Source organism: Vulpes vulpes, chromosome 12 (genome assembly GCF_048418805.1).
Source record: "Vulpes vulpes isolate BD-2025 chromosome 12, VulVul3, whole genome shotgun sequence".
Classification (NCBI taxonomy): domain Eukaryota; kingdom Metazoa; phylum Chordata; class Mammalia; order Carnivora; family Canidae; genus Vulpes; species Vulpes vulpes.
The window spans coordinates 18588376-18616215 of record NC_132791.1 but is presented as its reverse complement, the minus strand read 5'-3'; the positions used below and the strand labels follow the sequence as shown (position 1 = coordinate 18616215).

The 27840-nt window shown below is 47.6% G+C and overlaps 1 protein-coding gene across 7 annotated transcripts in view; it reads right to left on the bottom strand.

The window, feature by feature from the left end:
- ANKS6 (ankyrin repeat and sterile alpha motif domain containing 6) overlaps window positions 1-27840 on the bottom strand; it is a 48021-nt gene that overhangs the window by 9234 nt on the left and 10947 nt on the right. Inside the window, exons 6-14 of one of the 7 annotated variants that reach the window (XR_011995483.1) lie at window positions 26491-26639; window positions 25052-25250; window positions 24006-24055; window positions 20805-21014; window positions 19756-19909; window positions 18679-18848; window positions 17116-17138; window positions 11045-11231; window positions 5701-5768 (exon numbers count right to left, since the gene is read on the bottom strand). Coding sequence is in view for 2 of the 7 variants with exons in the window: in XM_072727868.1 (XP_072583969.1) it covers window positions 5701-5768; window positions 11045-11231; window positions 18679-18848; window positions 19756-19909; window positions 20805-21014; window positions 24006-24055; window positions 25052-25250; window positions 26491-26639 (1187 nt within the window). In the remaining 5 variants the exon portion in view is untranslated. Of the gene's footprint in view, window positions 1-4942; window positions 5125-5700; window positions 5769-11044; window positions 11232-17115; window positions 17139-18678; window positions 18849-19755; window positions 19910-20804; window positions 21015-24005; window positions 24056-25051; window positions 25251-26490; window positions 26640-27840 lie in introns of all 7 variants that reach the window. The other 6 variants (XR_011995480.1, XR_011995481.1, XR_011995484.1 and 3 more) reach the window with 6 other exon arrangements.

Genomic DNA, 27840 nt, shown 5'->3' with positions numbered 1-27840 from the left:
CCATGCGTGCTTATTAGCAGTGAATTAATTATGGCTTACTACTTCCAATTCCTGATTTTACCATGAGAGTTTAGTTCAAAGTATTATTAAGGACTAACTCTCCTCGGCTCTAGGCCCGGGAATTCCAGGACAGGTGCATTGTGGAAAGACCCTGACCACTGAGCAAGGGAGAGGAGTCTCTGAGACCATAGTCTGAGTGGCCGGCGTGCTGCAAATCCAAGTCTGCTAGTAGAAAGCTGATCCCAAGGGTGCCTGCCTTGGGCTCCGGTCATAACCCCAGGGTCCTGGGGTGGAGCCCTGCATCCGGCTCCCTGCTCACTGGGGAGTCTGCTGCTCCCTCTTCCTCTGCTGCTCCCCCTGCTTACACTTGCTCTAATAAATAAATAAATAAGTAAATAATAAATACAATCTTTAGAAAGAAAGAAAGAAGGAAAGAAAGGAAAGAAGGAAGATAGATAGTTGATCCCAGTGCTGCTGCGTTTCCAGCAATCCTGGAAACCTCACAGCAAATGTGCATATGTGGCAGGACTCGGCACGCTCCCCACCAGAGGACAAGGGAGGGGCAGACTGTGGGAAGACGCAGTGAGCAAATCAATAAGCAGAAGCGATAAAGGAAGAAGGGCCACGGAGAACGGAAGCGGAGAAGGGCTGAGAACAAGGGCGCCTCAAAGCCGCGTGGCCCTCGGCTGCTACAGGGGAAACCCTAACATTTCTGTCCTCCCAGCTTGGCCTCAGCTCCAGGCGAAGGGTGCACGGGCCGCCCAGCTGTGTGGCTGCTAGGTGGCGGCGCCCGTCCTCTGAGGGTCAGACGTGGCCGGTGCCAGCCTCACGCTGCAGTGTGCACCCCACGTCTGTCCTAGGGCCTCACCGCGAGGTGACGAGGGGAGGATGCAGAAGCTCATGCCATGAGTATTTTACACAGACTGAGTCGTTCAAACCTGATGACAGAAGGTGTGATTGCTAATCTCCCCTGTTGGGGGACAGGGAAACTGAGGTACGGAGAGATTCAGTCTGCAAAGTTAAGGGGCCGGTCCGTGGAAGCCAAGCCTGGAGCCCGGGCAGCGGGTCCCAGAGCCCCTGCTCTTCCCTGCGGGGCCACATCACCCCTCGGTGCCGCGGCTGCTCGGCCGCCCTCTCGCCGTTTCCGCAGGGCAGCGGCCTCCGTGCTAATGCGACTTGATGTTCCCTAAGAATTAAGCAGTTATGTCCCCCGTATGGGTCCTCGCAAATTAGACTCCAAAGGGCAGTCACCTGGGAGAGGTGGAAGTGAGCTGGGCTGCCCACAGCCCCCCGTCCGGCCTGGGCTCGGGAGAGGAGGTGGCGCTGCCCCCCACGGTGCTGCGTGGACACAGCCAGACAGGGCCTCAGGCTCCGCCTGCACCTGGGCACGGGCCTTGCCTCAGTCTCCCACCTGAAATGTACGAACCCTCCCCCAACCTAACTTATGGGTGGTTGTGGGTTCTACCTGGAGCTTTACAAGCTAAATTATAAAAACATGATAGTTTTATGTGACATAATATTGCAACAATTTAAAAGAAAACTTTTGTAACTTATTGGAAATCCTCAGTTCTTCACTTTAAAAGTAGGCATTCAGGGCAGCCTGGGTGGCCCAGCGGTTTAGCACCGCCTTCGGCCCAGGGCCTGATCCTGGAGACTCAGGATCGAGTCCCACGTCGGGCTCCCTGCATGGAGCCTGCTTCTCCCTCTGCCTGTGTCTCTGCCTCTCTCCGTGTCTCTGTCTCTCATGAGTAAATTAAAAAAAAAAAAAATGTCTTCAAAACAATTGATGGAGGTAGAGGTATTTTTTTTTCTGGAAAAATGTCCCCTATCATTCCCTCTGTGTTTTAATAGTCATTTTACTGTCCCAGATTGAAAGAACCTGAAGCAGGCTGAGTCGGTGGGTAGGGGCCGCTCCCCCTGCCCCAAGCCCGAGGTGCCTCCCGGCATGGCTCCGGGACTTTACGGCTCACCCGGGGCTGCGGGTCTGGAAGAACAGACGACAGGGCTTTGACAGACAGGCCTGCGCCTCCCCCGTGCCCGCTGTCCGCTGTCCTGCCCCCTGCCCCCATGGCCAGCTCCTCAGCACCTCTCTGCCCTCTTGCCCAGGAGCTGGGGTCTCTCCCTGAGTCTGCCCCTCACTCCCCCACAAGCCTGGCCCGCCCCACACAGAGGCCACGGGGCTGCCTCCCGACGTCCACACAGGAGCGCGGCCAGGCCGGCCGGGCCCTGCCTGCGCGGGCTCTGCTCTCTGCTCCGGACGAGCCAGGCCCGAGCGCTGATGGTCTCTGCGCACGTCTGCTCCTCTTCCCAGAGGCCCGCCAGCCCTGCTCCCGCCCCTCAAAGCTCAGCTGAGGCTTGGCTGAGGTGTCCCCTGGCCCTCACTCCGCAGACCCCCTTCCCTGGGCTCCCAGAATGCTCTGGGTGTTTCTGCTTGCTGGGGTCAGGCTCTGGAAGGGGACCGGGTAGGGGGCAGGGACCTGAGCTGTGTTTGCTGCTGCCTGAACGAGCGCATCCACCAGGATTCTGTTGCTTCCCCACCTGCACTGACCTTCTCGATCCCTGACCTTTGTCACCCCTGGGGGCTGCCAAATCCTCACAGCTCGTTTTAGGTGGAGAGCACCAGAGACGAAATTCTCCTCACGTGAGTACTTCTGAAGGGTTAGCAGAATGAGGCAGAAACATCTGTGTCCTTTCAATATTCATGCCCTACTTTTTTTCTTTTCTTTTCTTTCTTCTTCTTCTTCTTCTCCTTTTTTTTTTTTTTTTTTTTTTTTTTTAGTAAAGCATCCTAGTTGTCAGCCAGGCACATTTCCATGAAGCTAAGGCACTGTATTTCTGAGTTTCCCTTGCATATGAGTATGGCAACTGACAGACTTCCGGCTAATGAGATATAAGAGGGTTTATGATACTTTGAGGAAGTCTCTTAAAAAGGAGAGCATGTGTCTTCCCGCTATCTCCTTCCATCCGGCTGCCTGGAATATGGATGTAATGGTTGGAGCGCTAGCAGCCATACTAGACTTGGAGGATGAACCATACACTTTAGTGACGGTAGAGCACAGAGCCAGACAGAGTTTAGATGACTCCCCTGAATACTTGCTGTGGGGAAAATAACCTTCTCTTTTGTTTAAGATACTATTATTTGGGGATTTTTCAATATATGTAACCAAATCCATCCTGATGCAGGTAGAGAGTTGAAAATTTAAATTAGTCTGTCTTTAGTTTCAGTATGGCAAGATGAGAAAATGTATTAACTTCATTCTTATTCAAATTCTCAGCAAGGACTAAAAGCATAAAATAATAGGGAGAAATATTTATGAGCCCTGGAAATGAGGAAAAAGCACTAACTGCATGTCAGGTATTTTAAGGAGTTTCTTAAGGGACTAACCAGTGCTCTGTACCTGTGGGGATGGGTGTGGAGGTGAGGGCAGGGGCAATCAATGGTTTTAAAACCTGAGTCCCCCCCAAAAAAACAAAAACAAAAAACCTGAGTCCCATGAAAGCCTTCGAGGGCACACGGGATCTCTGTATGGATAGACAGCAACTCTCACACACTGCTACCCTAGCTTATATGTTGTCCAGAGAGGAGCTAAGCACTTGGGTGGGGCTGGGGGGGTTGGGGAGGCATGACAGCTCAGCTGGCTCCTGACAAGGGCACTGCATCTGCTAAACCTCACACCAGCCAATACACTCAGAAATCCTCCAGCCAGTGGCTCCCAACCCTCCCCAAGTGCTGCCTGAGGCCTCAGCACCCTCCCTGATCCCAAAGGCTATGGAGACTTTCAAGTGGGTGAGTGAAGACCACAGCAAATCTGCATGGTCTCCCTTCCCTTCAAAATTCCAAAAGCAAAAAAAACAAAAAACAAACAAACAAAAAAAAACCAACAAACAAAAACAAAAACAAAAACACCCCCCCCCCCCAAAAAAAAAACCTCCAAAAGCATCAAATTTCATCTGGAACATACTTCAGTTCACTACAAGGGACAACTGTGAGAACCAGAGAATGGCAAAGGGCAGGTGTGCCCCCAGGCACGCCAGCTGCAAAACGGGGACGCAGCCAAGAACTCATGACAAATGCTGCCTTGTGAAACAAAGACACCTCAAGAAACAGAGGCACACCTTGAGATGTGTTCCCTGTGTACTCCAAGAGGGCACAGGACACAGCAAACAAAAGCAGGCTGCCAGTAGCACACAGGAAAGATTTCTTGGCAACGAGAAACATCACTGCTAAGGTTGAAAATGCCAAAGAGGCAAGAAGGACATGCTGGACACAGCAAGAAAGCAAAAGAAGAAGAAAGCCACTGCACTCTGCTGCTGAAAACAAAATACAAACTCTTCAGTAGCATCTCAAGCTTGTCAGGGACAGTGAGTGATTCTCAGGATTGCTACCGAAATTATGACAGTTGTCATATACTTGACCAGGCACCAGAATATTCTAAACCAGTAATTATACCCTGGTGGCTAGTGGCCCTGCAGAGGAGCTTTATTTGGCCAAAATGGTAAGTTTTTCAAAAACTTATTGAGATATAATTCACCTAACGACAATGTCCACTCATTTAGAGTGTACAACTCACAAGGAACACAGTCAGTGGTATTGCAATAGTGATGTAACGGGAAGGAGGGTGGCTCTACTTGTGGTGAACACAGTATGAAAGATTAGCCTGTCGAATCACTGAGTTGTACACCTAAAATTAATGTGACATCGTGGGTCAACTCTGCAAATGAAAAAAAATGTTTAATTAAATAAAGTGTACAATTCAGTGATTTTTAGTATATTCAGAGTTGTGCAACCATCACACTCAATTTTAGAACATTTTCATCACTCCAAAAAGAAACCCACACCCATATAAGCAGTCACTCCTCCCCCCACTCCCTGGCAACCACTAATTACTTTCTGTCTCTACAGATTTGCTTATTCTGGACATTTATATAAATGGAATCATACCATATGTGGCCTTTTGTGTCTGGCTTCTTCCACTTGGCATAATGTGTTCCAGGTTCATCCGTGTTGTAGCGCGTGTCAGCACTTCATTCATTTTTATGGCCGAATTATATTCCATGGTACAGTGATAACGCATCTGGCCATTCATCAATTGATGGACATTTGGGTTGTTTCCCACTTGTTGGCTATTGTGAATAATGCTGCTGTGAACATTCGTGTACAAGTTTTTTGTGGGGACATATGTTTTCAGTTCTCTTGGGCATATACCCAGGAGTGGGCTTGCTGGGTCACATGGTAATTCTATGTTTAACATTTTGAGAAACTGCCAAACTGCAGAACAGTAATTTTTTTTTTAAATGTGATTGTGAGCGCTTTTAAGCAAAAGGAACTCTGTTGGATTAACACAGACCCTACATCCAGACACTTAGCACAGATTCATTAGGATTTGCTTTTGACCCACTTTAAATCTAAAAGCCTGCCAGTTGATCCCCTTCAACAAAAGTGTGTGCAGGACAGACACAAACTTTACTAGGGGGAGAAGTGCTCAAAATTACAAAATTCTATTACAACAAAACAAGCCATAAGGCCCCCAGGATTTCACTGTGATGAACTGAACTAAATGTGCTGAACACAAACTCCATTTCCTCAGCTGTCTCAGTGAAAAAGATCAATCGAAGCTTGCAGGATGAAAACCCATATATTTAAGATGATATATTTTTTACAGTAAGATTCAGATGGACGTTCAAAAATAACACCCTTACCTCTTGCTCCTCAAAAATGGGCTGATATTTCTCAAGGGATAATTTCTTAAGGATTCCAGTCAGTTCATCTTTGAGAGGGAAAGATGTGAAAAGATATTTTAGAATTTGGCAAAATGCATCAGAACAGTGGTCTTCAAACTCATAAAGCAGTGGCAGTCTTATTTCAAATGAAATGTCACAAGAAACCCCAACACAGAAAGCAGATCTAAGCTCCACTCATGGGGATGCAGCTGGGGGGTGGGTCTGAGCCACCTGTCAGCCACACTTCCCCTCCGTGCACGCCCTTGGCATCTCCCCAAATCCCAAACTGGGTAGTGGAAACAGAAGATGGGGAGATCCGTGGCCAGGTGACCCTCTAATGGCTGCAACCCCCAAGTTCTCGGAGTTCTAGCTGCTGGTACTAAAACTCTACTTTCTGTCCAAGAATGGCTTTTAATTGTGATTTCTTGATACTGGTGGCCGCACCTGCGGCAAATGCTAATGCCAGTAAGTTGTCAGCGAGGCAGAGAAAAAAACTTAAGAGAACAAGTAGGTGGCTTCAGACCAGAACTGGAGTTTGGCTCAGTGTGAGGAGGCTGTGAGCTTCCCAAAGGAAGGATGGATACACCCGAGTGGAACAGCAGAGCCAGAGGGGCCCAGAGCAGGGGAAAACAGAAGATTCTGGATAGCAAGATTTCAGAGGAGGAGGGTGAAGAAAGGAGACAAGAATAGCATCAGCAAGAAAGGGGAGGGGGGGCTGGCTTGAAAAAATATCCATTCACACATTCGACAGGGATTTACCAGACAAGGCATTAGGGACTCAACAGAGACCAAAACAGATAAGCAGACTGCCAGGCCAAAGGCAGCAAGGAAGAATGGAGCAGGGTACGGGTAGATGACAGGGAATGGGAGAATGTTGTTTATTATAAAGGGCGGATAACGAAGGTCTCCTTTATAAAGTACCATTTGAGCAGTAAATGAAGGAGTGAACTGTGCAATACCAAGGGAAAGATCACCAGGCAGTATTTAGGCAGAAGGAAAGCAAGTGCAAAGGTCCTGGGGCAGTGAGTGCAATTCACAGAAGAGTGGACTGGAGGTTAGGGGGCCTGAGTTCCTTTTGTAATTCATTCATTCAACAGCAGCTAGCAACATGCCTACTACATGTTGGGAGTGCACAGATGGAAAGGTCTGTGCTGTGAAGGAGCTCAGTGTGGCTGGGAAGATAAAAATGATGAGGCTGATGCACCATCAGACACTCTGCACACGGATAACCCATTTGCTCTTTCCAACAACCCCCTGAGATCCATCCTATCATTGTCCCCATTTACAGATGGGGAAGCCAGGCGTCACAAGGCTGGCTACCACATCTTGGATGAGATCATACTGCCCGTCTGTGGCAGAGCAGGAATTCACACCAAGTGGTCCAGCTCCCAGGCCTGTGCTATGCACCCGACCCCTTCTGACACCTCTCTGTCATCACTGGTGACAACTGCATGATGAGGGGTATCACCAAGGGGGTGTGGGGACAGGGAGGACGGCCGACCAGCTTGAAGGACTGGGTGAGGACTCACAGAAGAGTGCTACTGAGCTAGGATGTATGAGATGAATGGAGTCCCTGGTCCACACAGAATCCGCCGACAGTTGCATGATGCCCAACCTTTGCTCCTGGGGCTCCCTCCACAGCAGCATGCTGGTAAATGGCTAACAACTGGCTCTCCAAGGGAAAATATATGTATGTACATAGGTAGTAGATAGGTAGGTGCATAAGTTTGTTGCAGATTTTATTAAGATAAGGGGTGTGTAGCACACAATTTACGTATCAGAATATACTACACGATATCGTTTCTTATAAATTCCATCTAGCCAATGCTTGCATGGCATTCCAGGCACCTCACTGAATGCTCTCACTGATTTTTGCCCTCCTCTTGAATCCCTCGCCAGTGAGTATAGTTCCAACATGGGTGTTGGCGGATAGTTTTGTTTATGGGAACATGTAAGATGAAATGGAACAGTGAAGACGCATATTGGACCTGCACGTGAGCAACTCTGCCGAGTGAGATAATGGTTTTAAAATCCTGGGAGAAGATTTTCTCAATTTTTTTGTGTTAGTCACAATGTAACAGACACACTTTTAACCTTCGCCTGCAAAATGCACATTCTCTCCATCATTGTCTAGATTACATCATAATGGTCTTTCAAACAATAAACCAAACCCTGATCAGGGGCACTTGCTGACATCATGGAGTCAATACACCTTCCTGGCTGATTTCAAGATGCCAACACAACCCATGTTCCTGGAAGTGGAACTGGGAAGGGATGTGCATAGTAATGCACCGTTATATAGTATTCCTATCGCATAAAGAGCACAGATATTAGTAGAATGTACTAAAGTAGTTAATAATACAATTTGTTTTAAATACCACATACCCCTAATTTAATATGATTAGTGTCATTATGTAAATTCACATAATTTGACTTTTTATTTCTTTTCTTTGGATTCTTTTATATATGTTTTTATGTTTTTATTTTTTTATATATGTTTTTAATATACATTTGCTTATATACATTTATATATAATTTATATATTATATATTAAATTTTTATATTTATAGATTTTATGTTATATATGCTTTATTTTTTTTTAAGATTTTTATTTATTTATTCATGAGAGACAGAGAGAGACAGAGAGAGAGAGAGAAACAGAGACACAGGCAGAGGGAGAAGCAGGCTCCATGCAGGGTACCTGACATGGGACTCGATTCCAGGTCTCCAGGATCATGCCCTGGGCTGAAGGCAGTGCTAAACTGCTGGGGCACCCGGGCTGCCCTGCTTTATGTTTTATATTGATTTTATGTATATTTACATATGCTTTATGTATATTTTGTTTTCAGGTATATTTATATTATATAATATATTTTATATATTTTATAAAATATGTAAATATATAGCTTATGTATTTTTATATATTATATGTAAGTGAATATGTTTATATGTAATATACAGATATTACACATATAATACCTGTAATTATTCTATATCTAGGTGGTAGTGTTTTCTTGTAATGACTTTTAATAGTTGTGTTTAATCGCTGGCTTGTACATTTCCTGTAAATTCAACAACTGACTCTGGCCAGCCACTGCCCTGCCTCTTCTCAGCCCTCTGGCCTGGCCTCAATGCTTGTTCTTTGGTGAAGTCTGCCATGGCAACTCCGTGTTTGCTGATAAAACAGATTTGATCCCATTTGTGTCAAAATCATATAATGCTATTATGTTGCATGCGTCCGAATCCCTGGCCTGACCGTGAGCTATCCTAACACCCAGCACAAGTTAAGGCACCCAGTGCACAGGCTTCACCACTACTTAGAGAGTCTAGAGAGGACAGCAGGTGGAAAGATGGGGCAGGCAGAGGCCTGTAGGCGGTCCTTGACTGGGGCCACATGTTTCCCACAAGAATGTTGTAAATGTTTGGGGTACAGGTTGCAGCTCTGTCCAGTGACAATCTCATGCCCATAGGACAGAGGTCTTGTTGCTTCAGGACACAGAACTCGAACAGAAAACTAGGCTTTCTACGCCAGAGAAATTAAAAAGAAATTGCTGTCAGGTCCTCTTTTATTTTTATCTCAACTAGGGCTTTGCGATCCTTTTTAAAACAATGAAGGAGGGGATCCCTGGGTGGTTCAGTGGTTTAGTGCTGCCTTTGGCCCAAGGCCTGATCCTGGAGTCCCGGGATCGAGTCCCATATCAGGCTCCCTGTATGGAGCCTGCTTCTCCCTCTGCCTGTGTCTCTGCCTCTCTCTCTCATGAATAAATAAATAAAATCTTAAAAAAAAAAATGAAGGAGAAGGAAAAGCATGGGCACAGACAGTGCATACAGATACAGTCTCAACTCTGTCTTAGAGAAAGGTGGGGTATGAGTACCTAACTGAACCTCTAGGAGTTTACATTCCTAAAAGCCTCCAAGGTAGGAGAATTCATGGGCAGGAAACCTTACACTCCACACAGAAAACACAGTTAGGGGAGAATGGGGTTTGCTAGTGACTCTCTGAAGCTGTTATTAATGATGGCATTAGATATCACAAAACAATAAAAGCAGCCCCCAAATAAAGAAGATGCCAATGGCAGCATGCATTTATCAGTCCAGACCACAGCCTGGGTAGCTGCTCTCAGCTTATCTAACCTGCTGGGCAGAGCGTGCTCAGCCCCCTTCCTGGCAGCTGCAGCCAGTTGCCCTTGCAGGATCGTGAGGCCCTCGCACACCTGAAATTTCTCTCCCCTCTCTGACATACTACTCGATTGGCACCTGCCTGGGCCGCATCTCTCACCAAAGCTCTACTCCCTCTCCCCCCTCTATTCCTACCCCTGGACCACAGAGGGCAGTTTAAAGGACAGGCTTCTTCCTCTCCCTTTGTCTTTATCTCTCCCTATCTTTATCTGGGGCCTTGCAGCTGAGCCTCCACTCCTGCCCTGTCAATCTTCCCTTCTGCATCATCTCCACGGAAGGGACTGCCAATTCACACGCCTAGGTTCCAAAGTTCTGGTTATAGGGGACAGTTACTGCTTCTGCTTGCCCACCATTCATCCTCTCCTTCTGGAAATAGCACTGTGATTTTCCTCTGAGGAGCCACTTCTCTCCGTAGACTCTGACCCCAGCTACAAAAGCAGACACATGACCTGCGGCTGACCAATCAACACATTCCACTGCCATGGACACACATCAAGCATGGGCAAATGACCCGTCATTGTAAATAGAGCCAAGGCAGGCCAACTACGTTTACTCCAGAAGTTCGCTGGACCTGCTAAGAAAGTAGCACTCTTTCTGCTGGTGTTACCAAGTTAGCAGCAAAAGTAAGCAAGCTTGAAGTTTCTGAGGGACAACTTTGCCACTGCTTAGAGACAGCCTACCTGAGATATGGAGAGAAACACTCCCAAAGTACCTGGACCTACACATGCCTGAAGTACACCCTAGACACTTCCATTATGAGAGCCAACAAATTCTGTTGTTTGCTTTTGTTTAAACCAGTTTGAGTGAAGACTGCATTACTTGCCAATGATAGACTTCTGACTTATACAAGGTCCAGGGAAAGGTCCATAACTGGTCTTGGAGATGTATTTCTACAAGTACATGTTTGTGTAAACAAACAAAACTCACCTTGAACATATAATTCAAAAACTATTTAAGGGAGCTTACCATACCATCAGCACAGTAAAGATAAAAATACAAGGCAGATTCAGGGAAGAAAAGGGATAGGTATTTTTGTTGGAAATTTTAAAAACCTGACTGAGGATGGCTGTAGAATTTAAGAGTACCTGCCAGGTCACAATGGTAAAGAGGAAGGCGTGGCATTTCAGGACTTTGGGGGACTCACCCTCATCAGTGATGGTGCCACTGCTGGAGCCCCCGCTGCTCTTGGACTGCCGATGGGATGAAGAGGATGACACTGAGGACTCAGCCGTGTGTCCCTTGGGTGAAGGGGAGGGTGTGAGTGTAGGGGAGGTGCTTTTGGAGGTAGTGGAAGTTCCAGACGGAGGCCTTTTGCTCGTCTCCAGTTTCTGCTGAAAAGAACAAGACGAATAATGTAAGCCATCACCTGGAGGGTAGAAGCAATTAAGACAGACACCAACAGGGAACACGAGCGACATCTGACTCAGCGAGATTTCTAACCAGGACTATGAAATCTGCTGCAAAACCCATGCAAAGCAGGAACAGGACTGTCAGAACAGTCACAGGAAGATCCTCCCCTGGAGCAGAGAGGCAGAGGGTGAGGTGGAAAACGTGGCACGTGAGGAGCCAGGACACCAGGTGCTGGTCCTGCCCATACAGCTACCGGTGCTGTGTCCTTGGCCAAGTCCCCTTACCTCTCAGCTAATCCAGCTCTCAGTGCAAGTGTGGCTCATAAATACATGAAGTCCCTTTCCGCTCCTAATGTTCCTTCATCTAAACCAGTCATTGCCAACCTTTCACCAAAGAACACATCATTTTTCCCTTCTTTGTATGCGTGTCATTTAGCTTTAAAAAAAAAGGCGCCTTTTGATTTTTAAATAATTTTAGATTTTAGAAGAGTTGCAAAGATAGAACAGAGCATTCCTGTGTATCCTTTCCCCTGACGTTAATAGCTTACATAACCGTAGCACAATCATCAAAACTAAGAAATTAACAGTCTTATAATACTACTGGCTAACCTGCGGACTTCACTCAGATCTCACTGTTGTTCCACTTAACAGCCCAATTCTGGTCCAGGATCCCATGTTGCACTGACTTATCGTGTCCCCTTGACCTCCTCCAACCTGTGACAGATCCCTCTTACCTTTCAGGACCTCGACGCTGTCAGAGAGTCGGGGTGCTCACAGAGTGTCCCTCAGTTTGGGTCTGTTTTCTATTTTCTCATAATTAGATTTGCTTGTGGACTTGGGGGTTAATGGCCCCAGGGGGAATGAGCCATTCTTACTGCATCATGCCAGGAGTCTCCAAGCACCCATTTCTTATTACAGATAATGTTGCCTTTCATCATTAGTTAAGGTGGCATCTGTCCAGTTTCCCCATGATGAAGTTATGACCTTTGCCCTCTATAATGAAAAAGTACTTGGGGAGCAGGAGGCTTTGAGCTAAACCATGTTTCTCCCAGTAATTTTAGCATTCTTCAGTTGATCTTGTCTATAACAATTACTACTGTGATGTTCTAATGATACAAGATCTGCTATTTCCCTTCTTTCTTTCCCATTTATTATTTGGAATTCTGTAAGGAAGAGTTGTTCCTTTTCCCTGTTTATTCAGTTATTTATTCCTTATCAGTATGGGCTCATGGATATTTATTTTATTCTTTGGGCTATAATCTAATAGCTTGCTATTTATTTTATTGTTCAAATTGTCCCAGTTTTGGCCACTGAGATCTTTCAGGTTGGCTCCTATGTCCTTTTGACATGCCCACCTTTTAAAAATTCTTTCTGACACCATTAAAATGCCTCAGGCTCATCCTATATTTTCACTGATCCAGTACTGGAATAAAGCACTTCTCCAAGGCTGTGGTCCCTTTTATTGGAGAGTGGTATTTAGAAACCAAAATCTGGGTACTAGGTTGCTCATGGCTACTGGGATGTCACTGCTTCTAGGTGATTTCAGTGGACAGAGCAAGGAAATAAAGCACAGTAAGCCAAGTATATATGTAGCCACACTTACTACTATATCTGTATACATATAAGCACACATATTGACAAGCATGCGTTCATACTGATTCACACTGACACCTCTGACAACAGTCCAACATCCATGGGGTTTGTTCTAGCATTTCTTATTTGATTCAATCTCTGACAGTTAAAAACGGGGCTCATTTTATTTACTTATTTGTTCAGCCCCAGTATATATGTAAAGCATATATACGTATACAAAAAGTATCTACATGTAAAATGGTTTCAAAATTTAACCCATATCCCTATGAGAAAAAAATATATCAACTAGAATACAGAGTTTGGGTATGGTTATTTGTCTTTATTTGGCCTTACCATATCCACCCGACATAGTCTCTCCCCCGCCCCACTCTCCAACGTGTGGTGGTGTCAGTCATCTGTAATATAGCTAGATCTGTTGTCATGGTCTGCTTCCATCTTTGGTTCCTGGTTGATACTGTTTCTTAAAATTTGTATACCGCAAAAATAACTGTTGTGTATAATTCTCTGGGTTTTGATAAATGCTGAGTTGTGCAACATACTGAACAGTCCATCACCTCTGAGATTCCCTTGGCCTATCCTTTTCTAGTCAATCTCTTCCTCATCCCAACCCATGGAAATAAATGATCTATGTTCCATCCCTACAGTCTTGTCCTTTCTAAAACGTTGCATAAATGGAATTATACAATCTGTAGATTTTTGGGTCTGGTGCAGCAAACTGCCTTGAAGATCCGTTCAAGTTGCTTTCCACTACTGAGCAATGTCCCATCATATGGATGTGCCACAGTTAGTTTATCCATTTGCCTGTTGATGACATGTCTCCACTCTGGCATGATGATGGAGAAAATTGCTCTAAACATTCACAAATAGATTTTGGCACAAATGGTTTTTGAAAATGCATCTGAGTGGCGCCTGGGTGGCTCAGTTGATTAAGTGTCTGCCTTTGGCTCAGGTCATGATCCCCAGGGTCCTGGGCCTGATTTTCCCTCCCCAATGCTTGTGCTCTCTCTTTCTCAAATAAGTAAAAAATAAAATAAATCTTTGGAAATACACTTGGGTAAGTACCTAGGAGAAAGGGAGATAGCCAGTTCGTATGATAAGTGTATATTTAGTTTTATAAGAAATTGCAAAACTTTTTTTCCCTTTTTTAAAAAAAGGATTTTATTTATTTATTTGAGAGAGAGAGAGAGAGCAGAACGAGAGAGAGAACACGAGCATGGTTGAGGGGCAGAGGGAGAAGGACAAGTAGACTCCTCACTGAGCTGGAGCCTGATGGAAACTGCCAAACTTTTTCAAGGTGGCCATACTGTTTTGCATTTCCACTGGCAACTGAGTGCCAGTAGCTCCCTGTGCTCACTAGCACCTATAACTTTATATTTTTTCCCAATTTATACTGATATCTTTTTGTGGGTTTTATTTTTTTTTTTTAAAGATTTTACTTATTTATTTGACAGAGAAAGAGAAAGAGCATGCACAAGCAGGAGGAGTGGGAGAGGGAGAAGCAGATTCCCCACTGAGCAGGGAACCATGTGGGGCTGGATCCCAGGACCCTGGAATCATGACCTGAGCCAAAGGCAGATGCTTTACCGACTGTGCCATCCAGGTGCTCCTGCTGTGGTTTTAATTTGCATTTCCCCAATAGCTAATGTTCAACATTTTTTCGTATGTTTCACCATTTGCATATTTTTGATGAAATAGCCAGACACTTTGCACAATATATTTTTATAATTTGTTGATTGTTTTCTTATTGTTGAGTTTTAAAAAATATGTTTTTAAGTAGGCTTCATGTCCAGGGTGGAGCCTAAAGCAGAGCTTGAACTCATGACCCTGAGATCAAGACCTGAGCTAAGAATAAGAGTCGGACACACAACCAACTAAGCTACCCAGATGTTCCTCTTATTGTTGAATTTTGAGAGTTATTTTGTAGCTTAACTAGAATATGGCTAGGTGTATTCTTTATGACATTTATCCTATAGTGTTTATAGTGTTTTCTGAACATCTTGGATCTGTGATGTGGCATCTATCATTAATTTGGGGAAACTTTCAGGCATTATTTTAAGATATTCCTTCTATCTTTCTCTCTTTTTCTTCAGGGATCCTTACTACTTGTATGTGGGAGCACTTGATATTATCCCACAACTGTTTTTGGTTGTTGTTCTTGTTTTTAACTTCTTTTTTCCTCTGTGTTTCAGTTCAAGTGACTTCTATTTCCCTGTCTTCAACTTCGTGGATTCTTTCCTTGGCTGTGTCTAGTGTACTGAAGAGCATGCCTTATCTCTGTTACATGTTTTCTATTTCTAGAGTTTTCATTTGATTCTTTCTTAGAGTTTCCACCTATCTGCTGAAACAATTTATGACGTTTCATGCTCAAATTTTCCATTAGAGTATTTAACAATTAATTGTAGTTTTTAAAAATACAGCGTCAGGTAATTCCCACTCTTGTGTCATATCTGAGTCAGATCCCAATGACGCTGTGTTTCTTGAGAGTGCAGATTTTCGTGCCCTTTTGTATGTCTTGTAATTTTTGGTAAGACTGGACATCTTGATTGGATAGTAGAAGCTAAGAGAAACAGTTCTAATGCTAGGAAATGGGTACACCTCTCCTTCTGCTAACCCTTTAATGCTACTTCTAACTACATCCCAGAGTGGAACAAGAAGTCTCCTCTCTTAGATTTTGAAAGACTTTGTCAATTAGTTCCCTATATTCCCTATATTGTTAATAAATTCTTCTTTCTGCTTTTTAATAAAGAAAGACATTCAATAATAAAGCTTCTGATTAAAACAGGAGACACTTAGTAAATCCCTACTAAACAGATATATCAAAGCAAAGAAACATGATACTCTTGACCTTATGGGCAGCAATATTTGTTGGGGGTTGGGGACAGATTAATATGATTATTTGAGATGCTCAGAAATATCTGAACTATTCCCTATGTTCTCAGTATAGCAGACTAACTATGTTAGTGGTGTCATCTCAACTCCTCCCATGTAACTCTGTGTTTTCCTGCAGTGGGTGTGCTGACTTGCTTAAACAACATGGTTGGTTTTCAACTCATGTCTTTGGTTGTTGCCATGAGAACACATCTAAACTTGTTGTGGGCACACATGGCCCAGTCATCCTGGTCACCCCAGCAAACAGCTGAATGTGTAAGTGATCCCCCTCACTCCAGACCAGAAGGACTGACTAGCTAAGTCCAGACTGAAATGCTGACCCACAGGTTCATGAGCTAAAGAAATGCTTTTTGTTTTAAACCACTAAACTTTAGGGTGGAAACAGAGAGCTGATCTACTCAGTGGGACTTTGGGCTTCTAGAGGTCCGGGAAGCATGGACACACTCTGACCACCCTCGCCGATTCTGTTCCTCCTCAGATTCACTTTAGGCTGATTCGTAAACATGATAGAAGCCATACTTTGTGAATATTCCACCATTGTGGTGGTGCTTGTCTTCAGCAAAGTACAAAAACCAGATTCAGGAGGCTCCTATTTTGAATACTAATTTCTAATTCTTCCTAGGGGAGTCTTTGAAAAGCACTTCATGTCTCCATTTTCCTGCTGGAGCCTTTGACAGAAAGCCCACTCTTGTGTCCTTTGATTTAGGGCAGTGGTTTCTAAGAGACCTGGATGGGGTTGGCTGTAATATCCTCTAGGGGGAAAATCAGAGTCCTCAGACCCTGTCTTGAAGTATCTCATTCAGTTATGCTGAGAGGAACCCAGAAATCTGAATTTTTAGATAGCTCCCCAAGACTACAGCATATTGTTAAGAATATCAGGTGATCAGGGCACCTGGATGGCTCAGTCAGTTAAGCATTTGCTTTTGGCACGGGTCATGATGCCAGGGTCCTGGGATTGAGTCTCAAGTCAGGCTCCTTGCTCAGCAGAAAGTCTGCTTCTCTCCTTCTCCTTCACCCCCTGCTCTTTCTGTCTCTGTCTCTCTCTGTGTATCTCTCTCAAATGAATAAATAAAATCTTTTTTTAAAAAAAAAGAATATCAGGCGATTACTGAACCGAATGGTTTCTCCAGTTCGTTTCCTGAATGTATTTTTTGACACAATCTCCTTTCATTAGAATATGCTTGTACATAGGTTATATTATTTGACAAGATGCAGCCAAGTGAGATAATAGTTAACTTATAATTTAGACGCTTACCTATTTTGAACACTGGTTAAAGGAAACCATTAATGTCTAACACATCATAAAATCATAAAAATAGAAAAAGTTAATTTTAAACAACAGAGAAGAGGAAAACTATGTCAAAGCCCAGATTAGAAGACTTACTTTAATTAGTAGCTCTGAGTTTCCTAGCAGCAAAGGCAAAAAGAGAAATACAATAGTTATATAATTCTTTTTATCTGAGGAAAGAAAATGTAGGAAAGTAACAGTAGAGACATTTTTTAGAGCTGAATTCTACAAGGATTACATAGATCCTATTACACGAGTAATTTTCAATATAATGGAAACCATGCTAATGCATAGGGAAAAAGAAACTTTCTCTGGAGCTATATTGTAAAGGGAATCTAATTATGTAGGTCTGATTGCAGAAGGGGCTTTGAGTAACAAAAAGTTATGTAACCAACAGGGGTGGGCAGAAAATAAAGTCTATTTCTCATACATCCATTAAAACATAATCTCTGGAGACATTTCTGGGCAAGGGGCCAAGGGGTGAGGCTTTCAGATGATCTAACTTATCTCAGGGAAAAAAACTTAAGACATCTAAAAAATATGAAGAGTGGAATAGTGCCTGAACGTCCTCTCAGAGGATGAAATGGGCTACATGGCACCACTGGAGGAAGGCACCTGGTGGGCCACCTGGTGGAAGAGTCCATTTATACTTACCACCAGGAATCCACACTGGAGTTGGGGGGACTCTCTCCAGTAACAACTCAGGTGGAGGGGCTCGGGAGGTGGAGGGGCAGATCTAAAGACACTAAACAACTTCCCACTCCAGAGAGGCATTTGCAGTTTCCTGTCTGTTGCAAACTCCATAGAGATTAACAACGTGTTGATGGCTCTTGGGCTGCATTAACGGAGGAATGGTGCCAGAGCAGGGAGGTGGCCTGTCTTCCAACATTCCTTCAGCTCTTCCCCGGCTAAAGTGCCACACGTGCTACTCCTCACTCTGGAGCAGCCTCATCCCTGCCTCTTGCCCTGCCCCACCCTGCCCCCTCATCTGGCTCCTCATCCTTCAGACCTCCTTTAGGTGTCACTGATGCCCTCAAGCTTGGGTAGTGGTCCCCATCTGTGCCCCCGCAGCATCCCCCCTCTCACTGCCGGAGTCTGCAGTGATAGTCCGAGAGTGGTCACCCCCGGTTCACTGCTACACCCTTACTGCTAGCAGTGCTAGGCTCAAAGCAGACGCCCCAGAAGTGTGCACAGTGAAGGAATGATGTCAAAGCATGACTACTACTGCTGCTCACATCAGCACTTACAGCTGACGCAGGCTCAGCAGGTGCCGCCCACCCCTCACCCTGGAAACGCTCAGGTGTGGGGCTGAGATCTGATTCCAGGCAGTCTGCTCCTGATCCCACACTCCACACCTCTTTGCTCTAGACAATGAATAAACGTACACAGTGTGAGGCTGAACGAGGCACCCAGAGGTGCCCTCCAGAGCAGGTGGGAGGTAGACCCAGGTGTGCAGGGCCGGAGGGCACTGGCTGGGATCCTGGCAGCCACCTGCATGATCAGCCCTCCCCAAAAAGTTCCGAAGCAGCCCGCTGCAAGGGCCCTGTCTTTAGGGCCATCCCATGACTGCGGCAGCACTGCCCGGGCTCCCTAGTATGTGGGCCCTGTGAGGACAGAACCTGGGAGTCGAACAGGAGGAGACGGAACCAGAACACGCACCTTGCCACCAGGACCTCCGCTGCCTGCTGGGGAGACTGGGAGTTCAGATGAGCTGGACCCTGGCGCTGGCCCAACAGGACCTGACGGGTGGCTGGGCTTCTGTTCTGATAATCCGGCTGCTTTTTTCCTCTGGGCAGCAATTTGTGACAGGACGCTGTCTATGCTGCCACCTGAGGAAAAAGGAAGAGAAATGACTGCCAGGGACCCAGGGTCCAGCAACGTGAGCATGGTGGGCCTTGTGTGCTGCCCTTGCTGAGATGGAAACGTGTTTCCCAGATGCACCCTGACCCCGTGTGGCTGGGGGTCAGGGCTGACCACAAGAGGACTGCGCATGAAAACTGAAGGCAGAGTCTCCAGGCCAAACCCATCAGATATATTACAAAGAAAATATTTGTAAAAATAAAAAGAGAGGAATGTGATGCTTTGCTTTCTTTTCTCTAAAGAGTTCTTTTCACAAAAAATTTCTTTTTATATAATGCATTAACAGGCATCAGTTAATCAGGACATCAGGACACAGCAGCCCTTGTTCTCTGAAGGCATCATGGTGACAGGTGTTAAAAGAGGCAGTGCAGGTACAATCCTCGCTTTTCCCACTCTGCAGCCAGCTTGTGTGGCCTCTGACCGCTCCCGCCCCCACCCCCACCCTCTCCAGAGCTTTACCAAGCCCACTCCCACAGCTGTCAATAACTTCCTCATCCCATAATTCTCAGAGTAGATTGCCCTGTTCCCTCTCCCAGGTGCCCCAAACCCACCAGTAACCTTGCATTACTATGAAAGAAGAGGGAGAAATGATAATATCAAGGGCCAGACAGGATCCCAGGGAGAACACCGATAACCAACATCAGTAAGGCAATAACTAGGTACCACATACTGCTGTAAATATTTCACATGTAGGAGCAGTGCCATTCTGGAGGGCAAAGGGCAAAACTGAATTCACTGAAAAAGCCCTGAGCCACATGGAGGAGGAAAACAGGGCGCATGCAGTTGTTTCTGGGATTGCCCACCGAGCAAGTGCAGAGGGCAGGTCACACCCGCAGCCCCAAGGGGCTTCCCTGAGTGGCCCTGCCTGGTACCCACCTGAGCGGTTATGCAGCTCCCCACCGTGCCTGCTTGAGCCCCCTGCCCCACTGGAGCCACCTGAGGAATGAGGTGAGTGGTTGAAGTTTCCAGAATTGGCAGGAGAGGCAGGGCTTCTGGAGAGAGATGGAAATTTAACCGGCCTGCCAGGAGTCTGCAAGAAGAAGGTGGGTGTTGTGTGTTGTGGTTAGGGTTTGTTATTCCCTTCTCTGGACACACATCATCACAGTGGGGAGGAACCCAGATTCCACTGGTTCACCCTAGCTGATGCCTACATGCCCGGCACACCCCTGCCAACTCGTGCTCAGCCTGCCAGGAGCCCCCCAAAAGAGGAGAGAGTTCATTTCTCTCTGCTGGCAACCAGACTATTAGCTCAGGCTGAGATCCTGTGATGTAACATTCCCCGACTCACCCCACTTTCACGATCACTCAACCCCTCCCACAATGCACACTAGATGCAAACCAGCCCTGCCTGTTTCGAGCACCTTCAGAGGCCAGGCTCTCACTCTCCCACTAGAGATTTGCTGTTGCAACAGCCCCAAGAGGCAGCAGCAAGCAAGCAAAGGTCAACCGCATTTTACAGAGAGATGGAGGCTCTGAGTTCCAGTCATTCATCACACAGTGGCAGCGCAAGGTCCTAAATCCTCACCTTTGGTTTGCCATTTACTGTATCTATGGTGTATACAGTCTACACACGTGGAGATAATCTCCCACATCAAGAGGGACTACCTCAGGACATTACAGAGACACACCAAGGGTCACAAAGTCACAGACCGCTAAGGGCAAAAAGTTAAAGTCACACTCCTTGTGGGTATGAGAAAACACCATCGAGCTCCCTGCTCAGCGGGGAGTCTGCTTCTCCCTCTCTCTTTGCCCCTCTCCCTGCTCATGTACTCTTGCTCTCTCTCAAATAAATAAATAAAATCTTTAAAAAAAAGAAAAGAAAAGCTTTGGCCTTGCTGGATTAGCAGGTCTGATGTCCCTTCTGCCTGCAACACACCCCAACTTCAGTGAGTGACATGTCAAAGCACGTCGGCTGGGCGACTTACAGCGTCTGTGCTCCCACCAGCCATGCCCACGGGGGCGCCCCGGCCGGCTCTCTGGGACAGCACAGTCTTCATGGGCTCTGCTTTCCCGCTGTGACATGTCCGGGACCGATCGGAGCTCCACAGCTCAAAGCTGGAAGGGGGTAAGAAAGGGGGGATGACTGCCTTCAGCTTGTCACTCGGGAGTCTGGGGAAGGGGGCTCCATTGCGCAGCTGAAAAAGACAGGCTGTCGGTTAGATGAGCCCCTCGGGGGCTCCCAGCTCTACACAGAAGATTCCAGGTTTCTGCTGCTTCTCAGAGAATGGCACCATCAGTTACCCCGTCATCCCCAACACACACCCGGCCAGAACCCATGTGGTCTCCTCTGCTCTCTTCCCAGCAACTAAGCAATACCCTTGTTTACTCTGCTCCAGCCTCAGCTTCTTTTGGGTCATCACAGCAGTTAAAATGGAGACAGAGGGGATGGGGGGCTGAGGTGGGCCCAAGGGAGGCTGAGTGTGCTGTGACAGGGCCCCTGAGGGGGTTGGGGGAAGGGCGCTGCAGGCCCAGGGAACAGCATGGGCCAGGTCTGGCAGCCAGAGGAGCAGGATATGTGTGCAGAGCCGGGGGGTCTCAGGAGGAGGGGGCAGGGCATGGTGGGGGTGAGGTGGGGTGGGGTGGGGGTGGGGGGTGGGCGGCCCAGGTCGGCTCCCTGTGAGCCCAGCACCCACTCCCTTCCCCATCCCACCACACCCTTCCTACTCCAGCCACACCTCCCACTGCTGACATTTTTAACTGTAATTTTATATTTTGGAAATGTGACTTAGGACTAGTATGAAATCCATACAATGGCGACTGGTGGATTGTCAAGGAAAAGCATCCACACGGTCCACACTAACTTTAATTAAGAAAAGACAGTGGACTTGGTGCCAGATGGTGCTTTGCAGGGAAGGGCTTCCCACAGCTAAACCCGCCTCGGGAGCCGGGCAGGCTTGCGTCTCCACAAGGATGGCTGCGAACGCCCCCTCGGCAGGGCTCCCTGGCCATCCTCCATCTGCCGAGGGGCAGGCCAGCATGCTGGTGCCTTCCACAGGGCACGGGGAGGTAGGACAGCAAGTGCCAAGGCAGGCGTGTGGCCATCCTGGGTCCCACCCTGGCCGTCCCGAGCTTTTCTGCGAGTCTGGGAATGGTGCTGTCCCGTGTGGACCTCAGCAACCTCCTCCAGCAATGGGGCTGGGCTGGGCGAGCACGAGGGACGCTCGCAGCTGCAAACCCACCACAGATGGGCATTTTCACTCCTCGGGGACAGAGTCTAAATCGTTGCAAACTTTCTGCAAGCCAATGACATTCACACCCACTGACCCAGAAATTCTATTCCTAGACATTTACCCCAAGGAAACCACAGGCAAGCGGGGGAAATTGAGGCATAAGAATATTCATCAGATCTGTGAAAACAATAACGAAAAACTAAAACTCCCACAAAGTCCAAACAGGTGAGGCTCCACCGGTCAGTGAGGCACGTTTCCTTGATGGAATGTCGTATCGCACAGCCACTGGACGTGACGTGGCTAAAGAGTGTTTGATGACATGCAACAGCCGGTCAGACCAACCGGTAGTAAGGCAGGCTCGGCACAGCGTGGGGAAGAGGACAGTGCCGGCCTCGCAGGGCTGCCGGGGAGACCGCAGGAGTGAACGTATGTTACGTGCTCTGAGTAGCGGCTGGCACTTAGTGCCGGCACGTATTTGCCGTCGTTATATATGACAGATACGCTCGTAGGTGCTAAAACATGGTCAGCAAAATATTCAAAAGATAAATAGCACACGACGTCTCATGATCATGTATGTGTCAGCAAGGGTGATTTTATGTTTCTTCTTTACAGGTCACCGCATCTTCCCAAATTTCAGTAACAGCCCTTGTCTTCACTGGAGTAATTACTGCTACTTAATGCGATTATCAAACGTCGGGCAGCCCAAGCTCCCACCTTGGTAAACTGGTCTAGAGGCGGGGTGCACACCTGCTGCACAGCCGGGCGGGGCGGAGGCAGTGGATCCCTGGAGCGCTCAGCACTGGCAGCTCGGGGACTGAGGCAGCAGGAAGGGCGCCTTCCCCGCAGCCCCTGCTCCCTTCTCTTCTCCAATACTGCCCTCTCCTGGCCGGCCCCCACATCAGGATCTCCGAGCTAAACGGACGAGTTCAACCCCAACCAGAAGGCTCTCATTTTAAAACTTGAGGAACGTGAGGCCCAGGGAGGTGAAGTCACACGTCTAAGGTCACAGAGCAGATAACAGAGAGCTCATTCTGGGCCAGGAACTATGCTAAGAAGTTCCTGGGGATAATCTTGTTCAAAGGAACAACCGTGAGGGAGAGCATCCCTTAAGTCAGAGACTGCTAGCTGTCCCCCAGTATCCACCTTCCACAGCTTCCTTAGTAGACACCCCTGGCATTGAGATGGGACACAAGCACCTGTAACAGAGACTTCATTTCTCAGCCTCCCGTGCAGTGGGATGTGGCCATGTGACCGGACGTTGGCTGAATGGATATAAGCAGAAGTGATGTGGGAGTTCCCAGGAAACTTGACACCTGGTATGTGCCCCCTGTGGCCACTGGTTTCTCCCCTCATCGTTCCTGCTGGCTGGAATAAGGCAGCAATGGCCACAGCTCTGGGAGTCATCTTGGTAACAGAAGCCAAGCACGGGTAGAAGGAACCAACCAGGTCCCTGCCTGGGTCAACGTACCAGTCCTGAACTGCATTTGAGAAAAATAAGCTGCTGTTTCATTCATGCCATTGTTATTTGAGGACCTTCTGTTACTCGTAGCAAAACCTAATCCTGACACATCTCTAGTTCACAGATGAGGAGACTGAGGCTTCTCAGGCTGGAAACACAGCCTCCTCCGTGACTCTTCTCCCCTCGACTCCCTATAACCAAAATGGGGAGTCCAACATCACCCATCAAGTCCTACCCTTCAGAGCCCTGTCCTCACTGCTGCCTCCCTGCAAACACCATCAGGGCCTACATCTGGCCACTAAGCACCAGCACAGCCTGACCCACAGTTTAGGGCTGGTTCTGATTCCTCAGTGCCAGAGCTGTTCCACTGTTACACGTTTGGCTATCAGCCCCATGTGTGACCACCACAGACAGACATGTCTACATCTAGCCTTGTAAATCAATCAACTAATGATTGTGAGAGACCTGAAATGCTTTTAGGAAAGCCCCACACTCACCATGGTTGTCAATAACACATCTTCTTTGTCTCCTCTTGCGCTCCCAGGACCTGAGAGACAAATGGAAATTTCCTGAAATGACCCTCCCAACAAGTTCACGGCATGAGGATGAGTGACCAGGTCAGCCTTCATCCTGGAAAACCAGCTCTCCTGGGTGATTAAATATTTAATGATAATTGGTATTCAATATTTGAATAGAAGGAAAGCATTTAAAATGTATCTCTCAAAGCATGTTCTCAACTTTTCCATAAGCCACTGCCATGCCGGGTCAGACCAGTGGTGCATCCAGCTCAATAGTCTGTCTCAAACAGTGGTGCTGAAGGAGCTAGTCTGGGTGTGGCGTCTGTCAGAGGGCTATGATCTAATCAACTGTCGAATCAGCGTGGAAATCTCCTTTCATGCCCTGGCAAAGTCATCCCGTTTGTTGAATACCTCCAGTGGTGCGAAGCTCACCATCCACCCCCCCAAACCCCCACCCTGGATAACTCATTCTGTTTCAAAACACTTCCAGTGCCAGAGAACAATCACGTTTGATAGCTGCTAAAATCACCTATTGAAGGCAAGAGAGAGGCCGTGACTAGCCTCAGGTTCCTCAGCACGGGTGGGGGACAGAAACCAGGGACTCTTGACACTTATGTCCCCATTCTACCACACCGTATTTGTGTCCCTGTCTGTCCTTCCCCAGACCAGCCACTTTACTCCAGTGTCCCATTGCTTTTTTTTTTTTTAAGATTTTATTTATTTATTCATAGAGACACAGGGAGAGAGAGAGAGAGAGAGAGAGAGAGAGATACAGAGGCAGAGACACAGGCAGAGGGAGAAGCAGGCTCCATGCAGAGAGCCTGACGTGGAACTCGATCCAGGATCTCCAGGATCACGCCCTGGGCTGCAGGCGGTGCTAAACCGCTGCGCCACCAGGGCTGCCCCAGTGTCCCATTCCAATATCATCTCAGCTCTGACATCAGCCCAGGAGGTAGGACAAAGGGCAGAGAATTTGGGTTTGACCATTCTGGAAATACTACAGCACATGCATTTTTTTTTCTCACCATTCTCTTTCATTGTGGGGGCCACATCATGAAGCCCCGGGCGGCTTGTCTTATCCTGGGGGGCCGCCCTCATTGTGGAGTCCAGCGCTGACTCTGGCTCATCACAGAAAGGCAAAGGCTGGTTGCTGGAGAGCCCACGGGGCAGGGTCTGCATCAGTTTGAGCTTCCGGAACCGATTGGACATTCGGTTCCACCAGGACTGTCAAGGGAACACAGAGTAGAGGTCATGATCCAGAGCACCCATCCTAGGGATGCTGACTACACTTTATGCACCCCTCCCTTCTGCTCTCCTGGGCACACAAGTTCTACCAATCGGCCACCACACCCTCTCCCACAAAGCCACGGTTCTCTCTAAATCATTCCTGACTCAGCCCTTGGGAGCCCACCTCTGACAGTGGACCCTACCTGCCACCCTTCATCTCATCAATCTCTGCATTGCACAGATTGAGAAATGGAGACCCAGGTGGGGTGCCAACTTGCTCAGTCTTACAGTGAGTCAGAGACACACAGATGGACAAGAGGCAATGACAAACACCGTAACATCAGTCACCTCTTCCCCCCATTCCGGTGACAGTGTGAGAGGTATTGGGTGTCCATGGCAAGGCCTGGGCCATCTGCTCCACCAGCTGATGCCTCCCCACTTAGATAGAGGACTAGTGCCACCCCCCAGGGTGTCCCCTAGCCCCGTGACAGCTCGGAGGCTATGACACAGTGGGAGGGGAGGCTGTGAGGGCCTGGCTGAGGGAGATGGCAGGGAGGGCAGGACTGCAGGGACCCATGCAAACAACACTGAAAGGAAGACCTGGGGCTTGCGTGAGTTATGAATAGGAAAGGAATATAAAGTCTGCAGACCTGTGGAGGCACTGAGACCCCAGACAGGATGGAGAGGTAAGTTTGACTTCAGGCAAGTAGAACAGAATGGGGAGGCTGAGAAATTCAAAGAAAGATACTTGGCTTGCAGTTAGAAACGAGCAACTGGAGGTTGTTCTGTTATTTCCAGAAAGCAGTGGCTGGAGGCCCGTGGGCTGCGGGGAGACCCGAGAACTGTGCCAGCAGCAGTATCCCACGTGCAGATGCAGATGCCACACACGTGGCCTGGGAGGAGAGGCATTTGGTTCGACCGGCTCAGTACTATATCAGGCAAAATTCTTAGTTCCCGACATCTATAAATTCAGTCTCCACATCAAAATATGGTTTTCTAGCTTCTCCTGCAATAATGGGACAATCTGACAACATGAACCCACATTTTGCAAAGCAACCATAATGCGTTAGGATCACCTCCGTTTCCCCTGATGCCCACCCCCTTGCTCACTTCCTGCTCCTGCTGGGCCACCTTCACTCTAGCCTAAAACAGCCCTGGGTCAGCAGAAAGCAGCAGGCATCCCCCACCCCATCAGCCAGGTTCTCTCTACAGCCCTTGAGGATAGGAAAAGGCTAACCTTAAGCCCGCCTTTGTCATCGGGCAGCACTGGGACACTCCAGGGCTGTCGGGCCTTCGAGTGAGGTGGAGGTGGTGGGTGGCTGGGCCGGCCCTTGTCTCTATTCACCTGCATGCAGACAGACGCCAGCAGTCGAACAAGTTCTGTGTCTATGGACATAAAAGGCAGCGCTTTACCTGCAAATACGTCTGTTGGACCATGGAGAGAGGGCTCAAGACGACCCCCTCGGCCTTCGAACTCAACCCTGCGCTCCAGAGTCTGGTCTTCAGAAGCCGGCGCACAGGCCAGCAGGGCTCAATCCACTTAACCAGAAGGAAAACCCAGAAGCCCTCTCCCCACAGAAAGAGGAGTAGTGTTTTAAAAATACAGACTCTGTAGCCAGATGGCAGGGGCTTCAATTCTCCCTCTGCCCCTCCCTGGCTGCATTAACTGCAGGTAAATGAGGGAACCTCTCCATGTCTCTGTAAAAGGGGTGACAGTAGGCATCACATAAAGGTGTCTGGAGGATCTGAGGGGATTTCTGGCATAAGGTAAGTACTTAAGAAAGGTTAAGTATTGCTATTATTATTGTTATTATTATTAACTGTTATTATTTTTACCAAAAAAACCCACAATAAACAAAACTGACAAGAAAATGCTACAAACTATTAACGGTGTTTTCCTCTTGTTGACTTTTTTCTCTCCCAGTGTTCAATAATATGCATGTGTTTCTTCTAAATTACAGGCAAAAACTTCATTAAAAAACCCACTAGAAAAAAAATCAACTAGGGAGAGACTGTCTTACTGCGCAAGGGGTGGGGAAGTGGTTGGGGGGAGAGGGTAACAGAGAAGAGGCACAGCGAGACAGGAGTTTGTTCAAGAAAAGCTTGCATGGGGCAGCCCTGGTGGCTCAGCGGTTTAGCGCCGCTTTCAGCCCAGAATGTGATCCTGGAGACCTGGGATAGAGTCCCGTGTCAGGCTCCCTGCAGGGAGCCTGCTTCTCCCTCTGCCTCTCTCTCTCTCTCTCTCTCTCTCATGAATAAATAAAATCTAAAAAAAAAAAAAAAAGAAGAAAAGAAAAGCGTGTGTGATGCAGGAGACGGGTTCTGATGACACCAACTCTTGGCATGCCAGGAGGGTCTCCAGTGAGGCAGTTCACTGGAATTGGGCAGAGACCCCACCTCGCCAGCTGGGTCAGGTCATTTCCCCTGGCCCTCGTCACCTCCCCTCCACAAGGGGATATGCAGTTCTGCTTCCCTTCACATGCCCTGTGAGGATGAAATGGAACCAAGTATGCATCTGAGACATGTGGGGCCTGAGCAGGGATGGGGTGAGGGTGGCAATGCCTGCAGCAGGGGTGAGGAGGGCGGC